This window comes from Natator depressus, chromosome 1 (genome assembly GCF_965152275.1).
Source record: "Natator depressus isolate rNatDep1 chromosome 1, rNatDep2.hap1, whole genome shotgun sequence".
Lineage (NCBI taxonomy): Eukaryota > Metazoa > Chordata > Testudines > Cheloniidae > Natator > Natator depressus.
This window is the reverse complement of record NC_134234.1, coordinates 318523604-318546344: the sequence shown is the minus strand read 5'-3', so window position 1 is coordinate 318546344 and position 22741 is coordinate 318523604. Positions and strand designations below refer to the sequence as shown.

General features: G+C 44.5%; 1 protein-coding gene across 3 annotated transcripts in view; it reads left to right on the top strand.

The window, feature by feature from the left end:
• The window catches only part of CPNE8 (copine 8), a 285766-nt gene that overhangs the window by 3684 nt on the left and 259341 nt on the right, over positions 1-22741 (top strand). For all 3 annotated transcript variants that reach the window (XM_074942429.1, XM_074942430.1, XM_074942431.1), the window contains exon 2: positions 19303-19343. In XM_074942429.1, the coding sequence (XP_074798530.1) occupies positions 19303-19343 (41 nt within the window). The remainder of the gene's footprint in view (positions 1-19302; positions 19344-22741) is intronic.

The window sequence follows — 22741 nt, the reverse complement described above, 5'->3', positions numbered from 1 at the left end:
TTGCCCACTGTCCCAAATTTATTTGGCAAGGTGATTTTTGGCCCTTGCTGCAGGAATAAGTTTGCCAGGTGTCCAGTTTTCAAGCGGAACACCAGGTCGAAAAGGGACCATGGCAGCTCCGGTCAGCACCGCTAACCAGGCTGTTAAAGTCCAGTTAGTGTGGGGCTAGCAGGCTCCCTACCAGGCTTTGCACAGCTCCCAGGAAGCTGCCGGCATGTCCATCTGGCTCCTAGATGTAGGGGTGAGCACGGGGGTTCCACACGCTGCCCCCACCCCGAGTGCTGGCTCTGCAGCTCCCATTGGCCGGGAACTCTATGCCAGCAGCTTCCTGGGAGCAGCCTGAAGGCTAGACACCTAACCTGCCTCAGCCTGGTGAAAATGAGTGAGTGAAAGTGCCGGAGAGCGAGGGTGGGGGGATGGAGAGAGCGGGGGGCAGAGCCTTGGGGAAGGGGCAGGGCAAGGGTGTTCTGTTTTGTGTGATTAGAAAGTTGGAGGAGCTCTAACCCCTACATCTGTCTGTCCCCTGTCCAGCAATTAATCCTGCCCCTCCTTCCCCCATTCCTGCATCAGTTCTGCTCATTTGTAGCCCCAGGACCCATACGTTCTGCCCTCTAGCCTCTCCATCAATTCAATGTTCCACCCCATCAGTTCTGCCCTCTACCTCATTTCTGCTGTTCCTGGGGTTTTTCACTTCTCTCTCCTAGGCCTGGGAGTGGGGACTACAGCAGGGACCCTTCTCCCCCATTCCAGGCTGGGGCAATGGGGAGGATTAGCTCTAGTGCTTCTTCACCCCTTTATCCTGTTCCCAAGGTGCATGTTGGGGGGGGGGGGGGCCCACTCCTGCACACTGAAGCCATTTTTAACTGGTGGGGGGTGAGAGCTCTTCCTGCAGCAGCTCCGATTGGTTGCTCTGCCCCATGAACTGAACTTCTTTTCCCCCGAAGCAGCACTCAAAAAAGTCAGATGGCTGGAGTGTCTTGCTTCATCATAAGACTTGCTACATCCCTGGCCAAATCCAGAGACGTGTGGATAAAATGGCTCATCTCTTGGCATTGATTTAGTATTGATTTTGCAGTTATTTCTTTTTTTGTCTACAATATTTTGTCTGATTTGTATGGCTATAAAATGTGAGCATAGGCATAGTCTTACAATTGTTGGAGGAGCAAGAAGTCAGAATATTTTTCATTATTATTATTATTGATTTGCATTATCATAGTGCCTAGCCTAGGAGCCCTCTGTGTTTGTGAAGTGCCTAGAAAAACAGGGTCTTGGTCCATCACATTTATTTAATGTCAGATAATTAAGGAAAGGGCCTGAATTTCTGTGAACCTAATAGAGCACAGTATGTCTGTGGCTTTCCAATCCAGGGAGATTCTAGAAGTCTGCAGGGGGATCTATCCAGGAAGCAACAAAATAATTGTGCTTTTAAGTTTAGATACTGACTTCCAAAGTTTTAAATACTTGGGATTTTTTTTTTTTTTGGTGACGTGTTTAATGTTTGTGTTGGGATTTTCTGTGGTCTATAAGTAACTTATAGATGTTTGTTTAGTTGTGATGTTAAATATATTAAGAAGAACTTATTTGTGGTGCATTTCCATTTGTGAGATATGGTACATCTGGTGTGTAGCTGATGAACTGCATTGAAAAGCAATGTCTAGCAAAGTCTGGGGGCAGGTGGTGAGGGTGACATCATTGACCCCCTCTACGTAAGGGAGTGCACCACCTTGGCAGCCTCAGTTCCTTTGCCACTGTCGCAGAGAGCAAATGGAACTTGCCTTTGTACCTCAGGCTAGCTCTTCCCTTAATCTGATTTTAATATTTTCTTGTAAACTTAGTTTAGTATAGAGCCTTCCTTTTTCCTGGGAGCCATTGACCTCTCACCAAGACTTCACGGGGCCTAGAGCTTTATGAGGGTTTCAACAGGTACACCTCCCTTGGGGTTCCATGTTATTCCCACTGCTTTCAGCGAGAGGGAGTCTGTCTTATGCATCCAGCTACCATAGGCACTGACTCCATGGGTGTTCTGGGGATGGAGCACCCACAGGAAAAAAATGGTGGGTGCTGAGCACCCACAGACAGCCCCCCTACCAAACCTCCCCCTCCCCCACAGCACCTTCTGCCCACCGGCGGGCCCTGCCGATCAGCGAGTCCCCCCCCCCCCCTTCCTTCCAGTGCCTACCATGGATCAGCCGTTTCACGGCATCAGGAGGTGCAGGGAGGAGGAGTGAGGGCACATGCTAGGGGAAGGGGGTGGAACTGGGCAGGGAAGAGGTGGGGCGGAGCAGGGGTGGGAAGAACCAGGGCGGGGGTGGGACTTTGGGGGAAGGGGTGAAGTGGGGGTGGGGCCTGGGCAGAGCCGAGGGGGAACGCCCCCCAGAAGATTAGAAACTCTGTGCCTATGGCTGGATGTCAACTTCGTGATACTGCCAGTCCTTCAGTCACATAAGCACTCTCCTCTGAACTTACACCAGCCCTCAGTTTGCCTTACAAATTAACACTAAGTGCCCCCAGTTCCAAAGTTCCCCATAAGTGTCCCTCTGTTAGGGAGACCAGATAGAAAGTGTGAAAAATCAGGATGGGGGTGGGGGGGTAATAGAAAAAAGCCCCCAAAATTGGGACTGTCTCTATAAAATCAGGATATCTGGTCACCCTATCCTCTGTAGTATCTAGCCCTGATCCACTGGACACTCACAGAAATTACCAGATAACCTGTCCCCAAAGGAATGCAAGCTTGTTCGATTCAGCTGAGTATAATCTCCAATATAACAATACAGCACTGTAATCTATTTATAGTGAAAACAAATATAAAGTATCAGAGGGGTAGCCGTGTTAGTCTGTATCCACAAAAACAACGTTGAGTCTGGTGGCACCTTAAGCAGATTTATTTGGGCGTAAGGTTTTGTGGGTAAAACAAATATAAAGTTTTATTAACATCTTAATATGTAAGAGATCGCAAGCAAGGATAGTCAGAACACCAGGTTACAAATAAAACAAAAGGTATAACATGCTTCTTACATTCTAAACTTAAAATTAACAGGCTAAGCCCTTGTCTAAAGTCTGTCTTGCCCACATGTCCTTTATGGTGCTTTCAGCCAAACCCTTGTTGGAGATCCCATTTTCATGAATGTAATTGCACTGTTCAGTTAGTCCCCAGATGCAGGATAAAACAGGGATCCTTTTGCCTTCCTATTATACCCCAGAGTTGATTGTCTTTGCACCTCAGGGACAGGACAACGCCCTGTGGTTCAGTTTCCAGCATCTTTCCATGTTAATTTAACATCCTTATGTTGACTGATGTAAGCAGTGTCAGGATGAGCTCCACCCTGACATCTGGTGGTGAGGTGTGGCAAGTTGTGGAAAAGAACTTCAGGGGCCGATCTCATTTGCACAGGCACACCCGCCCCACCTAGAATGAGGCCATAGCTGACCAAACGGTCACTTTGGCTGCTGTGGGATCCCCAGTGTTTCTGTTATTGGGACAGGAAGAATAAATTGTTATTACCCTGATTATGGGAACTGTGCTTGGAACTGTACTTGGCCTTTTGTTATGATGGAGGGACTCACCATCAACTAAGTAGCACTCGCTAGGCAAGGGTCATGGGTTCCAAAACTCTGTGAATGGAGAGAGGCTGGGGACAAGTATTAATACTTGGTAGCATGGGCCCCTTGGTGAGGGCCTTATATGCTAATTGCACTTCCTCCTGTCTCCACTGTGGAATATCAGAGCTAATTCATTAGAAATCTAGTTACAGGCTGCTGAGCTCACTTTGGGCTAATAGTGCACGAGCACTGGGGCTCCCCTGCTACAAGCTGAATTCACCAAAGAGCTGAACTAAGAGCTGAAATCACTGAGTGTTGTGTTAAGTAGTGGGGGAGCCTGAAGATATATTGTGGAGCAGTTTGTGGGACGGCTGGAGTGCCTTGTGGACAGGCTGGTGGAGCAGTTCATAGGACGGCGGGAGCTGCTGGTGGGATGCGGAGCAGTTCGTGGAACGGCGGGAGCTGCGTGTGGGCCGCAGAGCAGAGCTGAGTGAAGCAGTTTGTGGGGCAGCTGGCGGAGTGGAGCGAAGGCCTATGGAGCTGTGGGGCTGTCAGCTTCAGATCATGTAAGGTGCCTCTTACCTCCGCCCCCATCTCCACCCAGGTTGGGAGGTAAAGCTCTGTAGATAAACTTTTGAACTCTGAGGCTGCCCTGACCAGGGACAGAGACTTTTGGGTCATTGGACTTTTGGGACTTTGGGTGATTTGGGGTTGCTGGACTCAAGAACCAAAGGGAAAGGGCATGCCCCAATTTGCTTGGGGTGGGTTTTTTGCTCATGGGTTGTGTTATGAATCCTGTTGGTGGTGTTTCCCCAACATAATGCCACATTGTTTCCCTCTGTTATTAAAAGGCTTTTTGCTACACTCAGGCTATGTGCTTGTGAGAGGGGAAGTATTGCCTCTTGGAGGCGCCCAGCGGGGGTGGTATATATTTGTCCCAGGTCACTGGGTGGGGGCTCGAGCCGGTTTGCATTGTGTTATTGGAATGGATCCCCTAGATATTGAACCCAGCCCTTGTTGCTGCCAACTCTGACGGGCAGAAGGGTTACACTTAGAATGCAGATGTAGTTCCCGTTGTGTTTTGTTTACTATACTTAATTTACATAAGAGTCAGGGATAGGTGAATAGATAGGTGCTTTGTCTGGCAGAAAAGAGGGTGGATTGATTTAAACCAAGGCGATTTTAAATCATGATTCAAATCACGAAGTGGAAAGCCTCTATTTCAGCGGTCCCCAAACTTTTGAGGGTTGTGCCCCTACCTTACCCCTGTTGTGTTCCCCCCCCACCCCCCCCAAGCTGGGGCAAGGAGCAGGGCCATGGTTTGCGGGAGAGGGAAGGATGCGGACCGGGGTAAGGGGGTTGAGGCTGGGGTAGCAGCTGGGGGTGAGTCTGGGTCCGGAAGTGGGGCTGCGGCCAGGGGCCGAGGCTGGGGGTGGGGACAGGAGTGGAGCTGCAGCCGGGCCGCCGTGGGGACTGGCAGCTGGGCCCATGGCCAGGTCCGGCACTGCTTCTGGCTTTGTTCCCTGCCTCGGCCTTGGGCTGGGAACAGAGCTGAGGCTGGAGGCTAGCACGGGACTGGGAGTGGAGCTGTGCAAAGGCTGGGGACAGGGCTGGGAGCTGAGGGCAGGGAGGGACTGGCTGGTGCTCCCTCCCTGCTCCTGTGAGGCTGGCCTAGGCCGCACTATGCCCCCCCGGACGTTCCTCCACACCCTCCTAGGGGGCCTGCCCCACACTTGGGGGACCTCTGCTCTATTTAAATCATTGATTTTTAGTCAGTTTTCCCATTTGTACTTCAGTTTTTTTCTAAAGAAAGGTGATTTTCTTCTCCGTTGATATAGCCATTAAAACATGTTGAGTTACAGCTAAATAGAACTCCTGTAGCCAGTAGAACAGGCCTTGGGTCTCCCCAGGATCAAAGCTTTAGTACAGTACATGACCTATTGTGCCATATTTATAAAGCTTGACCTCAAAAGTTAGGTTCTCCCCCTCCCCGATTTCTTAAACAGATTAGAAAGAAAAGCAGCCCTTAACTCAGTTTTTGGTAGAGGCTCATGGATTCAACAAACTTATATGTAAATGTTTTAAGACATTAACATATTTTATACTACAGTCAGATTTCATTTTAAACAGGTTTTTTAAAAAGAAAAAATTTAAATGACATTTAAAAAAAAAAATCTTTAAATCATCCGGTCTAGCAGAGAACCTGTCAGTCAACTCTGCCAGGTTACATAGTTTTAAAGCATATTTTTAGTAGGAATACACAACTCCTCACACACCATCCATCCATGCATCTCCGTGATTACAGTGACCAGTGTGTCACCGGCTTTCATTTGATACCTTACAATACAGTGCATCATTGCTGTAACATCCTTCATTATTATGAAACTTCAGCTAACAACCCTGGTCCCTGGATCCCAAATACAGTACAGTACTCAGAGCCATAACCTGGGCAGGGCGAGTGGGGCAGCCACTCAAGGCACAAAGCTGAGGGGATGGAAAAATGAGGCAGAAAAATGAGGGGGGGGAAAATAGTAGGGGATAGAGCCCTGCAGCAGGACAATACCATGCCACCTTTACTTCTGCACTGCTGCTGCTGGGATGCTGCCTTTAGAGCTGGGTGGCCAGAGAGCAGCAGCTGAAGAAGTAAGGTGGCATGGTAATGGTATTGCCATAGAAACTGGCAAAATTAATTTTTTTTTTTTTGTTTAGAACTGAGATTTAAATCAATGTTTGGAATTTTATTTTAATTGAAACAAAACTGAAAATTTATACTTCTAAATTTTTATATTCGACTGTTCCATTTCAGTTTGAGATTTGTGTTATTTTGTATTCTTCAGTGAATTAACACAGAATACTGGAGGCATGTAATATTATTTTATTAATAATTAATTTAGCTAGCACCTTTGTCCAAGGTGACAAAAGTTAACTTACTTCAGCAGTTTATCGTTCATTTTGATTGTTATAGCAAATGAACAAACAAAAGGTTTGGATCCCAACAAGTAGTACACTATTTGTGTAAAAATACCATGAAAGCAATGTGTTAAGTGTAGTGAGATCGTCAGACCTGATACGAGTTGCTGACCCAAAATAGTAAACTCTTTGCCAGCTGGCACCTCTCTGTCATGGGCCTTCTGCCTGGCAATCATACTGGACACTAATGCCCATGTGCAGTGATCTTTTGTGCGGGCGGGACTTACACAGTAACCCAGCATATGACTTTCCCTTCCACCACAGGGAGTGAAGGTGTGGAGAGACATTTGAGGTTCCATGGTCATCTAGGTTCTCAGTGCTTACAGCTTGATACTCCAGTGGGGCCACTCAGGGTTCTGAAACCAACCACTGTGCTGTGATCCTTTGATACAGAACCCAAGATGGGATTTTGCTGTTGAGCCTCAGTGCTGTGTTCTATCACTGGCTCAAAATGGGAATTTCCTGTGTCTTATCCTGAGATTGAATCCCTCACCTTGCTACTGCCACCAATATCCATTCTAGCACCGTAAGCTCCCTTCAGCATGTGTGCCCTCACCAGCACCTATTCCTCACTTGCGTGAACACTTTTCACAAAGTGATCACTATGTCTGACCTTTCAGTCCTCATCCTCAAAAGGCAACCCACATATCACTTTCAAAAGACAAGCCTGGGAGCTTAAATTCATAACTTTTTAAAAATCCTGGACTGAATAGAAACTTTGGATTTATGATTACAATTATCTCTAACCCACTAACAACCCCCCTCACCAGCTGTCAAGGTTCCTTCCCCACTCTGAACTCTAGGGTACAGATGTAGGGACCTGCATGAAAACCCCCCTAAGCTTATTTTTACCAGCTTAGGTTAAAACTTCCCCAAGGTACAAACTATTTTACCTTTTTGTCCCTGGACTTTATTGCTGCCACCACCAAGCGTCTAACAAATATAATAGAGAAAGAGCCCACTTGGAAACGTCTTCCCCCCCAAGCCCTACACCCCCTTTCTTGAGGAAGGCTTGATAAAAATCCTCACTAATTTGCATAGGTGAACACACACCTTGGATCTTAAGAACAATGAAAAATCTATCAGGTTCTTAGAAGAAGAATTTTAATTAAAGAAAAAGAATCACCGCTGTAAAATCAGGATGGTAAATACCTTACAGGATAATCAGATTCAAAAACATAGAGAATCCCTCTAGGCAAAACCTTAAGTTATAGAAAGACACAAACAGGAATATCCATTCCATTCAGCACAACTTATTTTATCAGCCATTTAAACAAAACAGAATCGAACGCATATCTAACTAGATTGCTTTGACTTTTTACAGGAGTTCTGACCTGCATTCCTGCTCTGGTCCCGGCAAAAGCAACAAAGACCGAGAGAGTACCCTTTGTTTCCCCCCGCCCTCCAGCTTTGAAAGTATCTTGTCTCCTCATTGGTCATTTTGGTCAGGTGCCAGAGAGGTTATCTTTAGCTTCTTAACCCTTTACAGGTGTCATAAATATAAAGGGAAGGGTAAACCCCTTTAAAATCCCTCCTGGCCAGAGGAAAAATCCTCTCACCTGTAAAGGGTTAAGAAGCTAAAGGTAACCTCGCTGGCACCTGACCAAAATGACCAATGAGGAGACAAGATACTTTCAAAAGCTGGGAGGAGGGAGAGAAACAAAGGGTCTGTGTCTGTCGGTATGCTGCTTTTGCCAGGGATAGACCAGGAATGGAGTCTTAGAACTTTAGTAAGTAATCTAGCTAGGTATGTGTTAGATTATGATTTATTTAAATGGCTGAGAAAAGAATTGTGCTGAATAGAATGACTATTCCTGTCTGTGTGTCTCTTATGTAACTTAAGGTTTTTGTCTAGAGGGATTCTCTATGTTTTGAATCTAATTACCCTGTAAGGTATCTACCATCTTGATTTTACAGAGGTGATTTCTTTACTTCTGTTTACTTCTATTTCTATTAAAAGTCGTCTTCTTGTAAGAAAACTGAATGCTTTTTCATTGTTCTCAGATCCAAGGGTTTGGGTCTGTGGTCACCTATGCAAATTGGTGAGGATTTTTACCAAACCTTTCCCAGGAAGTGGGGTGCAAGGGTTGGGAGGATTTTGGGGGGGAAAGACGTGTCCAAACTACGTTTCCCAGTAAACCCAGTTAGAGTTTGGTGGTGGCAGTGGATATTCCAAGGACAAAGGATAAAATTAATTTGTACCTTGGGGAAGTTTTAACCTAAGCTGGTAAAAGTAAGCTTAGGAGGTTTTCATGCAGGACCCCACATCTGTACCCTAGAGTTCAGAGTGGGGGAGGAACCTTGAGAACAGGTGAAAGGGTTTTTCCTCTGGCCAGGAGGGATTTAAAGGTGGTTAGCCTTCCCTTTATACTTATGACACCAGCTATTTCCCCTCTCCCTATGGGCAAGTCTACACTTTAAAATGCTGCATTGTTGCGTAGCGCTTTAATGAAGACTCTCTAAGCCAATGGGAGAGCTTTCTCCTGTCGGTGTGGTTAATCCACTTCCCCAAGAGACCTGTAGCTACGTCAGTGGGAGGAGCATTTTGTCTACATGGGTGGGATTAGCCATAGTTACATTAGGGTGACCAGGCAGCAAATGTGAAAAATCAGGACGGATGGGGAGTAATCGGAGCCTATATAACAAAGACTCAAAAATCAGGACTGTACTTATAAATCGGGACAGCTGGTCACCCTAAGTTACACTGACCTATGTCTACACTAGCAATTTTGTTGGTTAGGGGAGTGGAAAAAAAACACCCCCCTGAGTGACATAAGTTTCACCAGCAAAAGTGCTGATGTGGACAGCACTGTGTCGGCGGGAGATGCTCTCCTGCCAACGTAACTACTGCTGTTCATTGTGGGTGGTTTAATTATGCCAGCAGGTCAGCTCTCTCCTGCTGGCATAGACTGGCTACATGGGAGACCTTACAGCGGTACAGCTGTGCTGCTGTAAGATCTGAAGCATAAACGTAGTTTGTCTCTCAGGTGTGGATTTTTCACATCCTTGAGAGATGTAGTTATACTGAGGTTGGTCTGTAGTATAGACCTGACCTAAGACTGGAGGGGTATTAATGGGCCACTTCACTTTAAATGGACTCTCACAGTATGTGTTAAGTACTTATGCTAAACAATCTGTTCCACCTGATACTTAGCTGTGACACCTGGATAAGTTTTCCAGACCCGAAAAAGAGCTGTATGTAGCTTGAAAGTTTCTCTCACCAACAGAGGTTGGTCCAATAAAAGATATTACCTCACTCCCCACTTTTCTCTCTTTTTTTAATAGTAACATTTTAAAATGTTTAATCTGATGGTTAGATGTCTAGCCTTCACAGCCAGAGTACTACTGTAACATACTCTACCTCAAAATAACACCCTGTAATCTCCATATTCACTATTTTTATATGGTTGATATATTATGCCTTGTGAGGTATCATTTGAAAAGTCATAATTTGCTTAACATTGTTGTCCTGTTAAAACTTGTGCCTCAACACTGTATATGGAGTTATGAGATTTTGCTATAGGTTTGTTAATGAAACATATTGTGAGTCTGGGAAAAGCCCACAGACTAGCACCTCAGAAGTAATAAAGGCCTTGACTGTCAACTGTATGTACACAGAAGGTGCAAGCAAGAATTTGCAATTCATATGAAGGACTAATTGCAGGGCACATAGGCAATGGAACTGTCTAACCCCTTGACACAGCAAGGATTTTTCCAGCATGAGGAGCTGTGTTTTTTTTCCTTTTTATACCCCAACACACAAATTACCTCGCTCCTCCCTCATCTCAACACCTGGAAGTAAGATTGTTTGGAGGGCAAAGAGTAGCAGTATTGAACTGTGGGAAGGGATGGTCCTAACTGGAAGGTTTTCTAGTTAGGATGGATTGTGAACTGTCCGCAGCATCTGGTTGGGTGAGAGAGTTGCTTGCTTCACATTTTAGTTAGCTTGGTGAAGCTTCAGAATTAGATTGCAATTATTATCATTTTATTTCTTTTTGTAGTCAATTCTGACCTTTTTATGCCTGTATCACTTAAAAGCTATCTTTAGATAAAAGAACAGAACTAAATTATCTAAACTAGTATGTTTTGATTGAAGTGTTCGGGGAATCTCTATTCAGGTTAACAAAGGCTGTTACATATTCTTTACTCTTTGATTGAATGATGAACTAATTAATGAGCTTGCACTGCACAGTGAGGGAACCGGACAATACAAGGCACATGCTTCTGGGGTGCAGTGCTGTGACAAGGATATGGAGGTGTTCCCCTGAATTAGTTCATGAGTGGCTGAGAGAGCATTCATGTAATTTCGCTGGGTGTACCTTTATATGCTAATGGCTGTGTGAGCAGGGCCTGGAGAGGCTGTTTTTCCATCAGCAGAGCAGTGTAAGAGGAAATCCTGGTATGATGTTATTGACTTGAACTGGGACCATATAGAACATTGTTGCAACCAAAGTCCTGTAGTGGCACCAAATCTTGTATAAAGGGGGTCAAATGAGGTGTCTAAGACGAGGTTATGGTTTGCTGCTTATGATTATGCTATCTGTTTGCATGTATCATTTTTGTATTTAAAGATATAAGTATTGGTTCTATACTGTCTGTATTTCAAACTTATGCTATGCTTCTGGGTTCCACCCCAGACAAGTTGGTGTCAGCTTTGCCTAGCCTGCTGGATGGCCCATTAAGGACCATCAGCTATACAACTGACCCACTGAGAGAAGGCAGACATGCCTTGGGACTCAGCAAGGTATGCAGGGACCTGCCTCTGGACAGAACTCTGAGGTTTTTCCAGGCCATGTGATGGACAGCTTGTCTTTGGGACAAAGAAAGAAAGGGACCACATGGCAAGAGAATATAAAAAGCTGCTGCAGCTTCTTCATCTTGTCTTCAGTCCTGCTTCTTACCTCTGGAGGAACTTTGCTTCACTGAAGCTTTGAACAAAGGGCTGATGACCCCTTCCAGCTGTGGATGTACTCCAGAGACTTGATTTGAACCTGCAGTTTATTCTGTCACTGCTGCAAGCCTGAACCAAGAACTTTGCCATTATTGTGTGTAATTGATTCCATTTAACCAATTCTAGCTCTCCTCTATATTTCTCTCTTTTTATGAATAAACCTTTAGATTTTAGATTCTAAAGGATTGGCAACAGCGTGATTTGTGGGTAAGATCTGATTTGTATATTGACCTGGGTCTGGGGCTTGGTCCTATGGGATTGAGAGAACCCTTTTTTCTTTTACTGGGGTATTGGTTTTCATAACCATTTGTCCCCATAACGAGGGGCACCAGTGGTGATCCTGGGAAACTGGAGTGTCTAAGGGAATTGCTTGTGTGACTTGTGGTTAGCCAGTGGGGTAAAACCAAAGTCCTCTCTGTCTGGCTGGTTTGGTTTGCCTTGGTGTGCATAGAAACCCCAGCCTTGGGCTGTAACTGCCCTGCTTGAAGCAATTTGTCCCGAATTGGCACTCTCAGTTGGGTCCTGCCAGAACCAGCATCGTTACACCTGGTCTGGAGAATTAAGGGGCACAGCTTTTGAAAAGCCCACACTGTACCCTTGGGCAGTGGTTCTCAACCAGGGGACTGGGGTCCCCTGGGGAGGGGGGCTGTGAGAAGGTTTCAGGGGCGCCACCAAGCAAGGCCAACATTTTAGACTCATTGGGCTCAGGGCACAAAGCTGAAGTCCCAGCCTATGAGGTTGAAGTCCTGAGCCCTACCACCCGGGGCTGAAGCCAAAGCCTAAGCAATGTAGCTTTGTGGGGGGGGGGGCCCCTCTGGCATGACCCCCGGCCATTGCCCTGCTTGCTACCCTCTAATGCCAGCCCTGGCTTTTATATGCAGAAAACCAGTTATCGTGACACAGGGGGTCCATGGAGTTTTTATAGCATGTGGGGGAAGGGGGGTCCCAAAAACAAAGGTTGAGAACTCCTGCCCTGGGGGATGTCACAACTACCTTTTCTGATGGGAAGGTATTCTGAATCATTCTACAGTTGCCCTCTTTCATAGAGCCCAAGATCAGAAAGGACCATTGTGATCTTCTAGTCCAGGGATCCGCAACCTTTGGCATGCGGTCTGCCAGGGAAAGCTGCTGGCGGGCTGGGATGGTTTGTTTATCTGCAGCGTCCGCAGGTTTGGCCGATCGCAAGTTCCCACTGGTCATGGTTCGCCGTCCCAGGCCAATAGGGGCTGCGGGAAGTGGCGTGGGCTGAGGGATGTGCTGGCCGCCCTTCCCGCAGCCCCCATTGGCCTGGAATGGCGAACCACAGCCAGTGGAAGCTACGATTGACCAAACCTGCGGATGCTGCAGGTAAACAAACCTTCCCGGCCCGCCAGGGGCCAAAGATTGCCAATCCCTGTTCTAGTCTGACCTTCTGTATAATACAGGCCATAGAACTCAAGGGCTGAGTCTGATACTACCCAAATAACGAGGAGGCCCTTAGAAATAATTCTCTGGGTCATGCTCAGTAAGTCCTCTGTCAAAACACAAGGGAAGGATTCTTCCTCTATTGACCAGTGTTTAGTGAGGAAAGAGAGAATTAAAGTGTCTAGTCTGAAAATTGACAATAGGGAAAATGGTACCACCATATTAAGCTGATAAGTAATGAAATCTGAGATTCTGCAGGAGATGAGGGCTCTCACTTGCTATGAGTGAGTGGATTTTAAGTTGCATGTGAGGTTACAGGAGGAAAAATTTGTATTCTTCAGAGATGAAGTTAGTATATATTGTTTCTCATTACTCTAAAATTTGAAATTAGAAAAAAAAAACCCAAATATGAGCAGGCTAAAATAAAATATGCTCAAATAAATTGGTTAGCCTCTAAGGTGCCACAAGTACTCCTTTTCTTTTTGCGAATACAGACTAACACGGCTGTTACTCTGAAACCTAAAACAAATGTTACCTTTATAATCTAGGTCAGTTTTTTAATCAGGCCATGCATAATATATAAATTACCCTAATGTATAAATTAAACCACATAAAACAACATGGGGATCAGTGATTTTTATTTTATACTTTAGCTACAGCAGCTGACTGGATTAGTGAATACTGGTCTGATTTAATCAAGTGTGGTATAGTATCTTCAAGTTTTAGGCTAAATGTAGTATGATTATAATAGCTGAACAATTTTGGGAAGTAAGCGGTTTTTATTTTATTGGTTTGACTGAGGTTACACTACAGTAAAGCTAATAATTTCATTCACTAAGAACTATTTTATGTATGGAATAACTAGGCTAGTTCTTTCTGCTTTATTGTTACTACTCTTTATACAGAACAAGAAACTTTTATTCGGATGTCTTTGACCCACCTCACTCTTTCTTAAGCTGGCATCTCATACATCCAAACCATGTAGATGTTCTGGGTGATAGGCTCTGACCTCCTGACCCTATATACTACTCCAGCCAATGTGGATGGTTCTCTTCTTCTCCCTTTCAGGACTTTCATCACTGGGCCATAAACATGATGCTACTTCCCAACCTGCAAAACAAAAGAGACCTTTTCTTTTGAGGGTTGTCTAGATTAAACAAGTATTCGTTCTAGTCCTCAATTGATGAAGGAGAACTTTCCTCCCTCTTAAATACTCTGAAAGAAGATTCAGGTCAGTTATTCCCTAATAAAGGCATAGAGGTCTTCATTGGATTGATTGATTAATTTCTCTCAAGCTGCCTGAGCCATCAACTTAACCTCCTGTTCAGGATCCCCCTCAAGATGAGCCATAGGAAAGGCAGGTCTTTTGAGAAATCTGTAGATTTCACCCCGCACATTTCTCTGTATGCTCCAAGCCTGAAAAGAAGTCAATCATTAAAGTATCTCTATATGAGATTATGCTGGGTTAAGGCCATCAGATTCTCTTCTGACCTGAAGATTGACTCCTCTTTCTTGTTCTTAGTCAGGTTCAGTCAAAGATGAGAGATTTTGATCCCATTTGATGAGATGGGCTCTCCAGAGGACCCAAAGATCAAAAAGTACCTATAAAGGTGCTTGGAATTTTCTTCCGTTAGTCTTTTTTGTGTCGCCATTGCATGTGCTATCTGCTTAAATGGCCCTGTGTATCTCCACTTCCTCTTGTGCTCTCAGAAAAAAGAGGCTCTGTGGAGATCAAAAGAGGGAGACCAAAAAGAAATTAGATTCTATCAATATGATGCTGGCTTCTTCTACAATCATTTCTTCGACATCATCAGATCTCTTCTCTATAATGCCCTGGCTTAAAGAAATGTGTTTTTTGGTTTCTGCATACTGATGCCACTTCCAAAAGCAACCTGGTTCAAGTATCCTGAGACGGAAAACAAAGAGTTAGGTGCTGCTGTGATCCATAAAAACCCCTGCTAAGCTGCCGCATAACTCTTTAGGCACTTAAATTCACTCTGCGGCTAGATTTCTGCTGTAAAAGTTCCCTAGGTGCCTAAGCTTCTGCCTCTAGATTTGTGCATTGCTGCCTGACTCGGTTCTCTGGGCACCTGTCTCATCCTTAAGCCCCAGCGTGATCTCCATACCAGTTGAAGATGTGATGCTCCACCTATTTTTGTCTGTGTGGGCCAGTCGGGTAGACCTAATCAATCTATAGCCAGCAGAGTAAAGGACGATAAGAAGGGGTTTGTAAATTATATTGGGAAGAAATTTTTTGTTGGTCCATTACTAGATGGAAATTGTAGAATAGTCAATAATGAAAAGGCAGAAGTGTTCAATAAATATTTTTGTTTTGTGGTGGGGGAAGAGGAGAAACAGATGATGTAGTCTTATCAGATGATGATGATTGATGAAGAAGAAATGCTTTCCATTCCAATAACAGTTCAGGAAGATGTTGAATAGCAGATACTAAAGTTAGACATTTAATATCAACGGGTCCAGGTACCTTGCATCCAGGAGTTGGCTGAGAAGCTTGCTTCACTGTTAATGTTTGGTCCCCCCCCGCCCCCCCCCCCCCGATAATTCTTGGAACACTAGAGAGGTTCCAGAAGAGTAAAAGAAAGTTAATGTTGTGCCAGGTATTTAAAAAGGGTAAATGAGATGACTTGGGTAATTATGGGTCTGTTTCCATGACAGTGATCCTAGGCAAAATAATGGAGTGCCTGATAAAGAATTAAAGGAGGGTAATGTTGATTGGCATTGATTACATGAGCTTATGTAAAAATAGATCCTGTCTAACTTGCAATCTTATCAAAAAAAGATATCAAGTTTGGTTGATAAAGATTAATAGATTTAGACTTCTGTAGGCCATATGACTAGATCCTACATAACATTTTGATTAAGAAATTAGAACGATATAACATTAACATGGCACATGTTAAATTGATTAAAAACCGCGTAACTGACAGGTTTCAAAATTTAATTGTAAAAGGGGAATTATTGTTGAGTGAGGGTATGTCTACTGCGGTCTCACATCGATTAGTTCTTGGCCCTATGCCCTTTAACTATTTTTATCAATGACTTGGAAGAAAACAAAAAATCATAACTAAATAAATTTTGCAGATGATCCAAAATTTGGGGTAGGAGGTAAAGAGGAGGCCAGTATTTTTCATCACTGGGAATTTTTAAATCAAGATAGGATGTTTGCCTAAAAGATATGCTCTGCCTAGTTCAAACAGGCATTGGTTTTGGGAAGTTCTGTGGCCTGTGTTATGCAGAAGGTCAGACTAGATGATCACAGCAGTCCTTTCTGGCATTAGACTTTATGAATACTTACACCTTACTGGTTTTAAACAAAGTTACAAAAAAGACTTGCATTTTTACAGACAGTTTGATAAAGACCTTTTGCTCACTGTGCAACAGTAGTCAAGTAAATGTTAGACTATGTACTTAATGGAATAGGGAATACTATGGAAATGTGATTTCAATTTATTAAATCAGTTATGTAACCTCACCTAGAATACTGTGTTCAGTTCTGGTCACTCAATTTCTATAAAAGATACGCACTAGAAATAGAAGCGGCTCAGAGATGAGTTGAGAAAATTGAGATGAAAAGAGGAGACGTAAAAATGTAGAAAATAATGAATGGCATAGAAACGGATGACCTTAACTCTGCCCTATAGCAACATGAAAGAAGATCAAATATGTCTTAAATAATTAGATTAATTGGTGACCACAAACCTAAAATTCCATAATCATAAAGCTATTGCACACAATTGCTACAGTGGAGAGCTAATGTAAGTGGGGAATAGTCCCGCTATTGTGGGGAACTTTCCTGGCTTCTGCACTACCCCAGTGAAGTGGGCTAGCGAAAGGATCTGAGTCCTCTCTCCCACTTCCTTTACCCAGTGGCCTCCCTGCCCTTGAGGACTCCCCTTCCACTCTCCTGTTTGGCAGAGTCCTCGTAACCCCAACAAGGCTGGGCCCAGAATTCCTGGAGGGCTCGACCCTCCCCCCCCCCCCCAACCCTGCTGTGGTCACCTAGGACAGGGGCTAGGGTGTCCCCACTCCAGGGTACTCTGTCTGTCTGCACTGGGCACTTCTCTGACCCACTGACCATTACATACAAGTTAAGGCAAATGCAAGTTATTTAATCAATTAACTTTAAAAAGAATAAGGAAAAATGGGAAAGCTTAAAGGAAACACATCAACCCTCTCTGTGGCAGGGAACATCACAAATAGTGTCTCTGGAATGTCAGGGCGGTTCACAGTCTGTTCCTTGTAAGTCTCAGGCCCTGGCTTTGCTGCAGGGATGCTGTGGGTTGGACACTTGCTCTGGTGGTGGCCACACGCTCTCAGGCCCTGAGTGGTAGGAACCTTCTGCCCAGTGTTGCCCCCGCCCTGTTGGTGTTACGATCCAAGCCTGGCCTGCAGAGTCTCTTGGCTGAGGCGTCTCCCTGTGCTGGGCCTGCTGCCCAGGGTCCCCCTCGCTCTCTCCAGCTGCTCACTGCACCCAGCTCCAGACTGCTCCAGTCCCAGCTCCACCACTCTGTCTCTGCGCTGCTGCTCTGCCTCCAGCTCCCTGGGCTGCTTTTCTGGCCCCTCTGGCTCTGGTTGCTGCAGCTTTCCTCCCAGGGCAAGTCTGCTCTCTCTGGGCTGTGCCTCTGGCTTTGGGGCTGCAGCTCTGCTCCCAGGACAGGGTCTGCTCTCTCTGGGTTGCTCTTCTGGTCCCTCTGGATCTGGCATAGCTCTGCTCCCCAGCTTAGCTTGGGCCCCTGCTTTCTCCTTAGCTTAGCCCTACTCAGACCCAGGCAAATCCAGCTCACACGGAGGATGGGACCTCACTGGCCTCCTGACTCCCTGATTAGCCTGCTCGCCCTGTCATTCAGGCTGACTTGGAGCATTGGCCTCTCCCCATTGTTCCTGGGGACTATCAGTCTCATGGTCCTGGTTTCCCATAGACCCCTTCTCGTTTTAGTACTGGGAGCTAGCCAACCAACCCCCCCCCCCCCCCACTGAATGTTAGTAAGGGGGCAACAGTCCCCTTACAGTAAGGTGGTTTGGTATCCTGATTAAGCATTTCCATACCCCAACATGTTTGGATTTCTTCTATATTTAATTGTGAATTTGGGGGATTTATAACACTTGATTTTTGGGATAATTGAAACACCTGTAATGTATTTTACTTCATTTATTGGTATATGAAAATGGCATTAAGGTTGGGAGTATATAGTTTGTCTTGACATGTGTAACTGTTAGTTAGGAGGAAACTTTCCCTAGGGGGCAGATTGCCCCGTAATTGTTGTTACAGAGTTTCTTGTAACTTTTTCCGAAGCAGCTGGTATTGGACATTGTCAAATATAGGGTATTAGACTTTGATGGGCCACTCATCTGATTCAGTATGGTAATTATGTCTGAAATTACTATCTGAGTGTACATATGTGGATAGTGTTCATTTTAATCCTAATGGAATAAATTAAGAATGACCAAATGTCATTACAAAGCCTAATACTGGAGAGAGTTTAGGATAAGAGACAGGAAAGAGGACCACTGTTACTCAAAAATAAAAAATCCATTTTAATTTTTACTGTTTACTTCAGCCAAAATACAACACTGGAAGAACTATGTAATTATTTAACCTGAAAGAAGAAACAGTAGAGCAGTATTAAGATTGACCACTTCCTCTTTACCCATGCTATTTCTACACTACCCCACAGCTGGGACTAGGGGATGTGAAAAGCAGTGTGCACCAAAGTAGTGCTCTCTAACTCCCCAAGTGGATGCTGCGGGTACAAACTAAGGTTCCTAGTTTGCATTAATGATAGTTTAACAATAGTGAACTGTATAGTTACACAATTTACTACATTTGTAGGTAAGATACCAAGTGTAATCAAATAATGAGAGCTTGGACACAGAACACTTTACTAGAAGGATCCAGGGCCAAAAGACTGTTTTAGCCTTGAAAGATTAGGTTGAGCCTAGAAGCTTGGTTTAGATAGAGATCTACCCAACTTGAAAGATTTGTTCTAAATCTTGGGGGGAGTTACTTTTAGCTTAAAGCTGAAATAATAAACTCGCAAATTACCATGACAGCTTAAAGTTATTTCAGTTCCTGTGGGACATTACATTTAAAAATATATTTTTAATGATAGAGTGTTTTGCCTCTTTACCCTTTGTGGTGGTTGAGTCTACAATCTACAGTTTACATGCCTCAGAATTGTGTGACAAACTGAAAAGTGTAACGTTTTGAGATTGGCAGAATACTAGCTCTGAGTAATTCTGATATGCATAAGAGATGGAGGAGAGCCAACTTTGTCTCCTTATGTTCCTTAAATAAACTGTTTTAATCATGTATGCATTGTAGAGGCTTTCAATCAGAAAGAAATTATCATTGTTTTCTTTGAGATCGTCTTTCTCTATTTTAGTAGCAGTGTCATTTATCTGTCTTTCTTTAACAGAAACCTTTTGGACAGAGACACATTTTCAAAATCTGATCCAAGTAAGTAAAAATCTTTTATTATGTTTGTTTGTTGGACTGGATAAACTGCAGTGTAAAGATGTCAAGTAAACCTCAAGGGGAATTCAGCCTCTAAATCAATTCAGTTCTTGTCCCCTCAGCAGAGACTTAACATAGTGTAATTGTGACAATGGTTTTTGTCATGTAGACAGTGGTATGCTAGGAAGTGCACTGAGACTACTGAACTCATTTCACATAGGCTACTGAATAGTCATTAGCTGATAAATTTTCATTACTACTGATGTGAACCACATTTTCGATGAGTGACATAAAATTTAAAGGTTCTGTATCCCATTACCAGTTTCTTGAGCTATCTAGTCCATTTGAAGAAGATTTAAGGTTAATTTTTTTTTTCTGGGAATTAATAAATGCAGAACTTCCTGTTTTTTAAAAAACAGGAAATCTATTGTACTTTTCACATTTTTCCAGGCTGCTAGGCAAACTATGTAGAAACCTTTTTAAAATCTCCTCTTTCTGCTAATGCTCCTAATGAATAGAATTAATCTTAAATCTAGAGCCAAAAGATGAGAAATAAATGCCATTTACTTTTGTGTTGATATATTAATATGCCTTGGGTCACTGGGCAATGTCGCATCTTGATTGTAAGCCCTCCAAGAGCAGATATGAAAGATCATAGACAACTCCTCAATTAATGTAAGAATGCAGCTGTGCAGAGAACCATGTTGCTGAACGTGATCTTGGCAGGATTGCCCTTGGCATGAAATTCCTGGCTTTGGTCCTGCATGGATACCTTCTACTCATAGACTGTAAGGTCTGAAGGGACCATTATGATCATCTAGTACTGGGGTTCTCAACAAATTTTTTGGTGGCCTCAGTGTGCGGCCACCAACTCTTGCTGGTGGCCACTTTGACAATTTTTCCTAAAATACTTCAGGAAAAACAAATACATTCGTGCATATACATGTCCAGTCATAGTAATTTATTTATGTAGGGGTGTTTTTGCAGACTCAGTAATAACATACAGTTGTCTCTATTATTTACTGGACCTAAACAGAATAGAAACACAAGATGCTTTGCATGTTCTTGTCTTGTTGTTGTGTGTTTTTTTTTTTTTTTTTTTTTTTATTTTTTATTTTTTTTAAAGACTTGCTGGCTAGTAAGTCCGCTTCTGTGATAAGTGATATTTGAATATTTAATATCACTTTTCACAGCAGAGACTTGTTAGCTAGCTGAGAGGCAGTGAAAAGCGATATTAACAAACATGCAAATATCTCTTTTCACAGCAGACTTACTCAGCGCTGGCAAGCTGGGGGTCAAATTAAGCCTTGGATGGGGAGATGGGAGGCAGTGGGGGCCAAGGATGATGGGGTGAGGGACTGGGGCGGCACCAGGAACCAGAGGCGACAAGGGGTGTGTGTGTGAGCCTGAAGCCCAGTGGCCTGAGGGAGGAGACTGCAGCTGTGCAGCCAAAGCCCGGAGCCCAGAGCCTGCCGACATGTGACCAGAACCTGCCGCCTGCCACACCAGGGCTGAAGCCGGAAGCCTGAGCTCCACCGCCCTCGGGAAGGTGGGAAACTCACACCGGCTGTCTGCTCCTCCAGTGTTTGTGGCTCAAGAGGGGGGCAGGACCCAACCACTCCTTGCTGACCCCTCCTCCCCCCAGTCACTGCCCAGGAGGCTGTGGCATCAAGAAAAGCCCCTGATGGCCGCATGCGGCCACGGTGGCCACGTTTGAGAAATGCTGATGCACATTACAGACCACAGAACTTCACCCACCCACTCCTTGACCCCTAACCTCTGGCTGAGTTACTGAAGTCCTCAAATCATGGTTTAAAGACTTCAAGTTACATAGAATTCACCATTTACACTAGTTTAACTCTGAAAGTGATCCATGCCCCATGCCGCAGGGTCTCTGCCAACCTGACCCAGGGAAAAATTCCTTCTCGTCCCTAAATGTGGTGATCACTTAGACCCTGAGCATGTGGGCAAGACTCACCAGACAGACGCCTGGGAAAGAATTCTTTGTAGTAACTCAGAGCCCTCTTCATCTGGTATCCCATCTCTAGCCGTTTGGGAATATTTGCTAAAAGCAGTCGTTGATGGGCCACCTGCTATTGTAGGCAGTCCCATCATACCATCCGCTCCATAAACTTATCAAGTGCAGTCTTGAACCCAGTTAGGTTTTTTGCTGCCACTGCTTTGGTTGGAAGACTGTTCCAGAAATTCACTCCTGTGATGGTTAGAAACCTTTGCCTAATTTCGAGCCTAAATTTGTTGATGGCCAGTTTATGTCCATTTGTTTTTGTGTCCACGTTGATGCTTAACTTAAATAACTCCCCTTCCTCCCTGGTATTTATCCCTCTGATATATTTATAAAGAGCAATCCTATTTCCCTTCAGCCTTCTTTTGGTTAGGCTAAACAAGCCAAGCTGTTTGTCTCCTCTCATAAAGTAGGATTTCCATTCCTCGGATCATCCGAGTAGCCCTTCTCTGCATCTGCTCCAGTTTGAATTCATCTTTCGTAAAAGTGGGAGACGAGAATTGCACGCAGTATTCCAGATGAGGTCTCACCAGTGCCTTGTATAATGGTACTAATGCTGCTTCTTCGAGGCGTGTCCCTGTGGGTGCTCCACTTCAGGTGTCTTGGCACGCTGCGTTTTTGTAATTGGAGATTTGTAGTAGCAGTGCCTGGTTGGCCACACCCGCGCATCAGCCATCTCGCACTGTTCCGAGTGGTTGTCTAGTGTGCACAGTCAACAATCCCCCAGTTTCTTCTCTTCCGCGTTTGCCTTGAGTCAGAGTGACAGCAGCGCCTCTCTTACCTTAGATAGCTCAATAGGCTAACAATACCAGGAAAAACAGAAAACTATCATTTAGTTCTTTATAGCCTATATTTTATATTTTACGTAGTTTTCCTTTATTAAAAAAAAAAATTTATACCTTTCCCCTTCCCTTTCACCCCACCTCTTCAGCGGGTCCCTGGCTTTGAAAGACAATGAGAGAAACAAGAACAGGCTTATTTCTCTTCTTTCTCCAAAGCAAGTATCCTTTCTGGCATGCCCAGCTCTCCTGGATCTAAACACTGCCTGACTTGCAGGCTTCCGATACCAGTCTCAGACGGCCACTCAGTGTGTCCATTGCCTCGGTGTGACACACATTGCTCAAAAGTGCCACACTGCAAAGTGATTGCTCAGACAAGGAAGGCCAGGGATCTACAGTTGAAACTCCTAATGATGGAGAAATCCCTCAGACCAACTTCCTACCCTGAGTCCAGGATGCCTCCTGGCCAATGGTCGCCAGCGGCAGCATCTGATGGACTCTACTTCAAAAACGGCTGCTAAGGAGCCTGCTCCCCAAAAGGCTACCAAAAAGTGGTCTCACTCATCCCTACAATGAGATTCGCCTAAAAGAAAGTGATC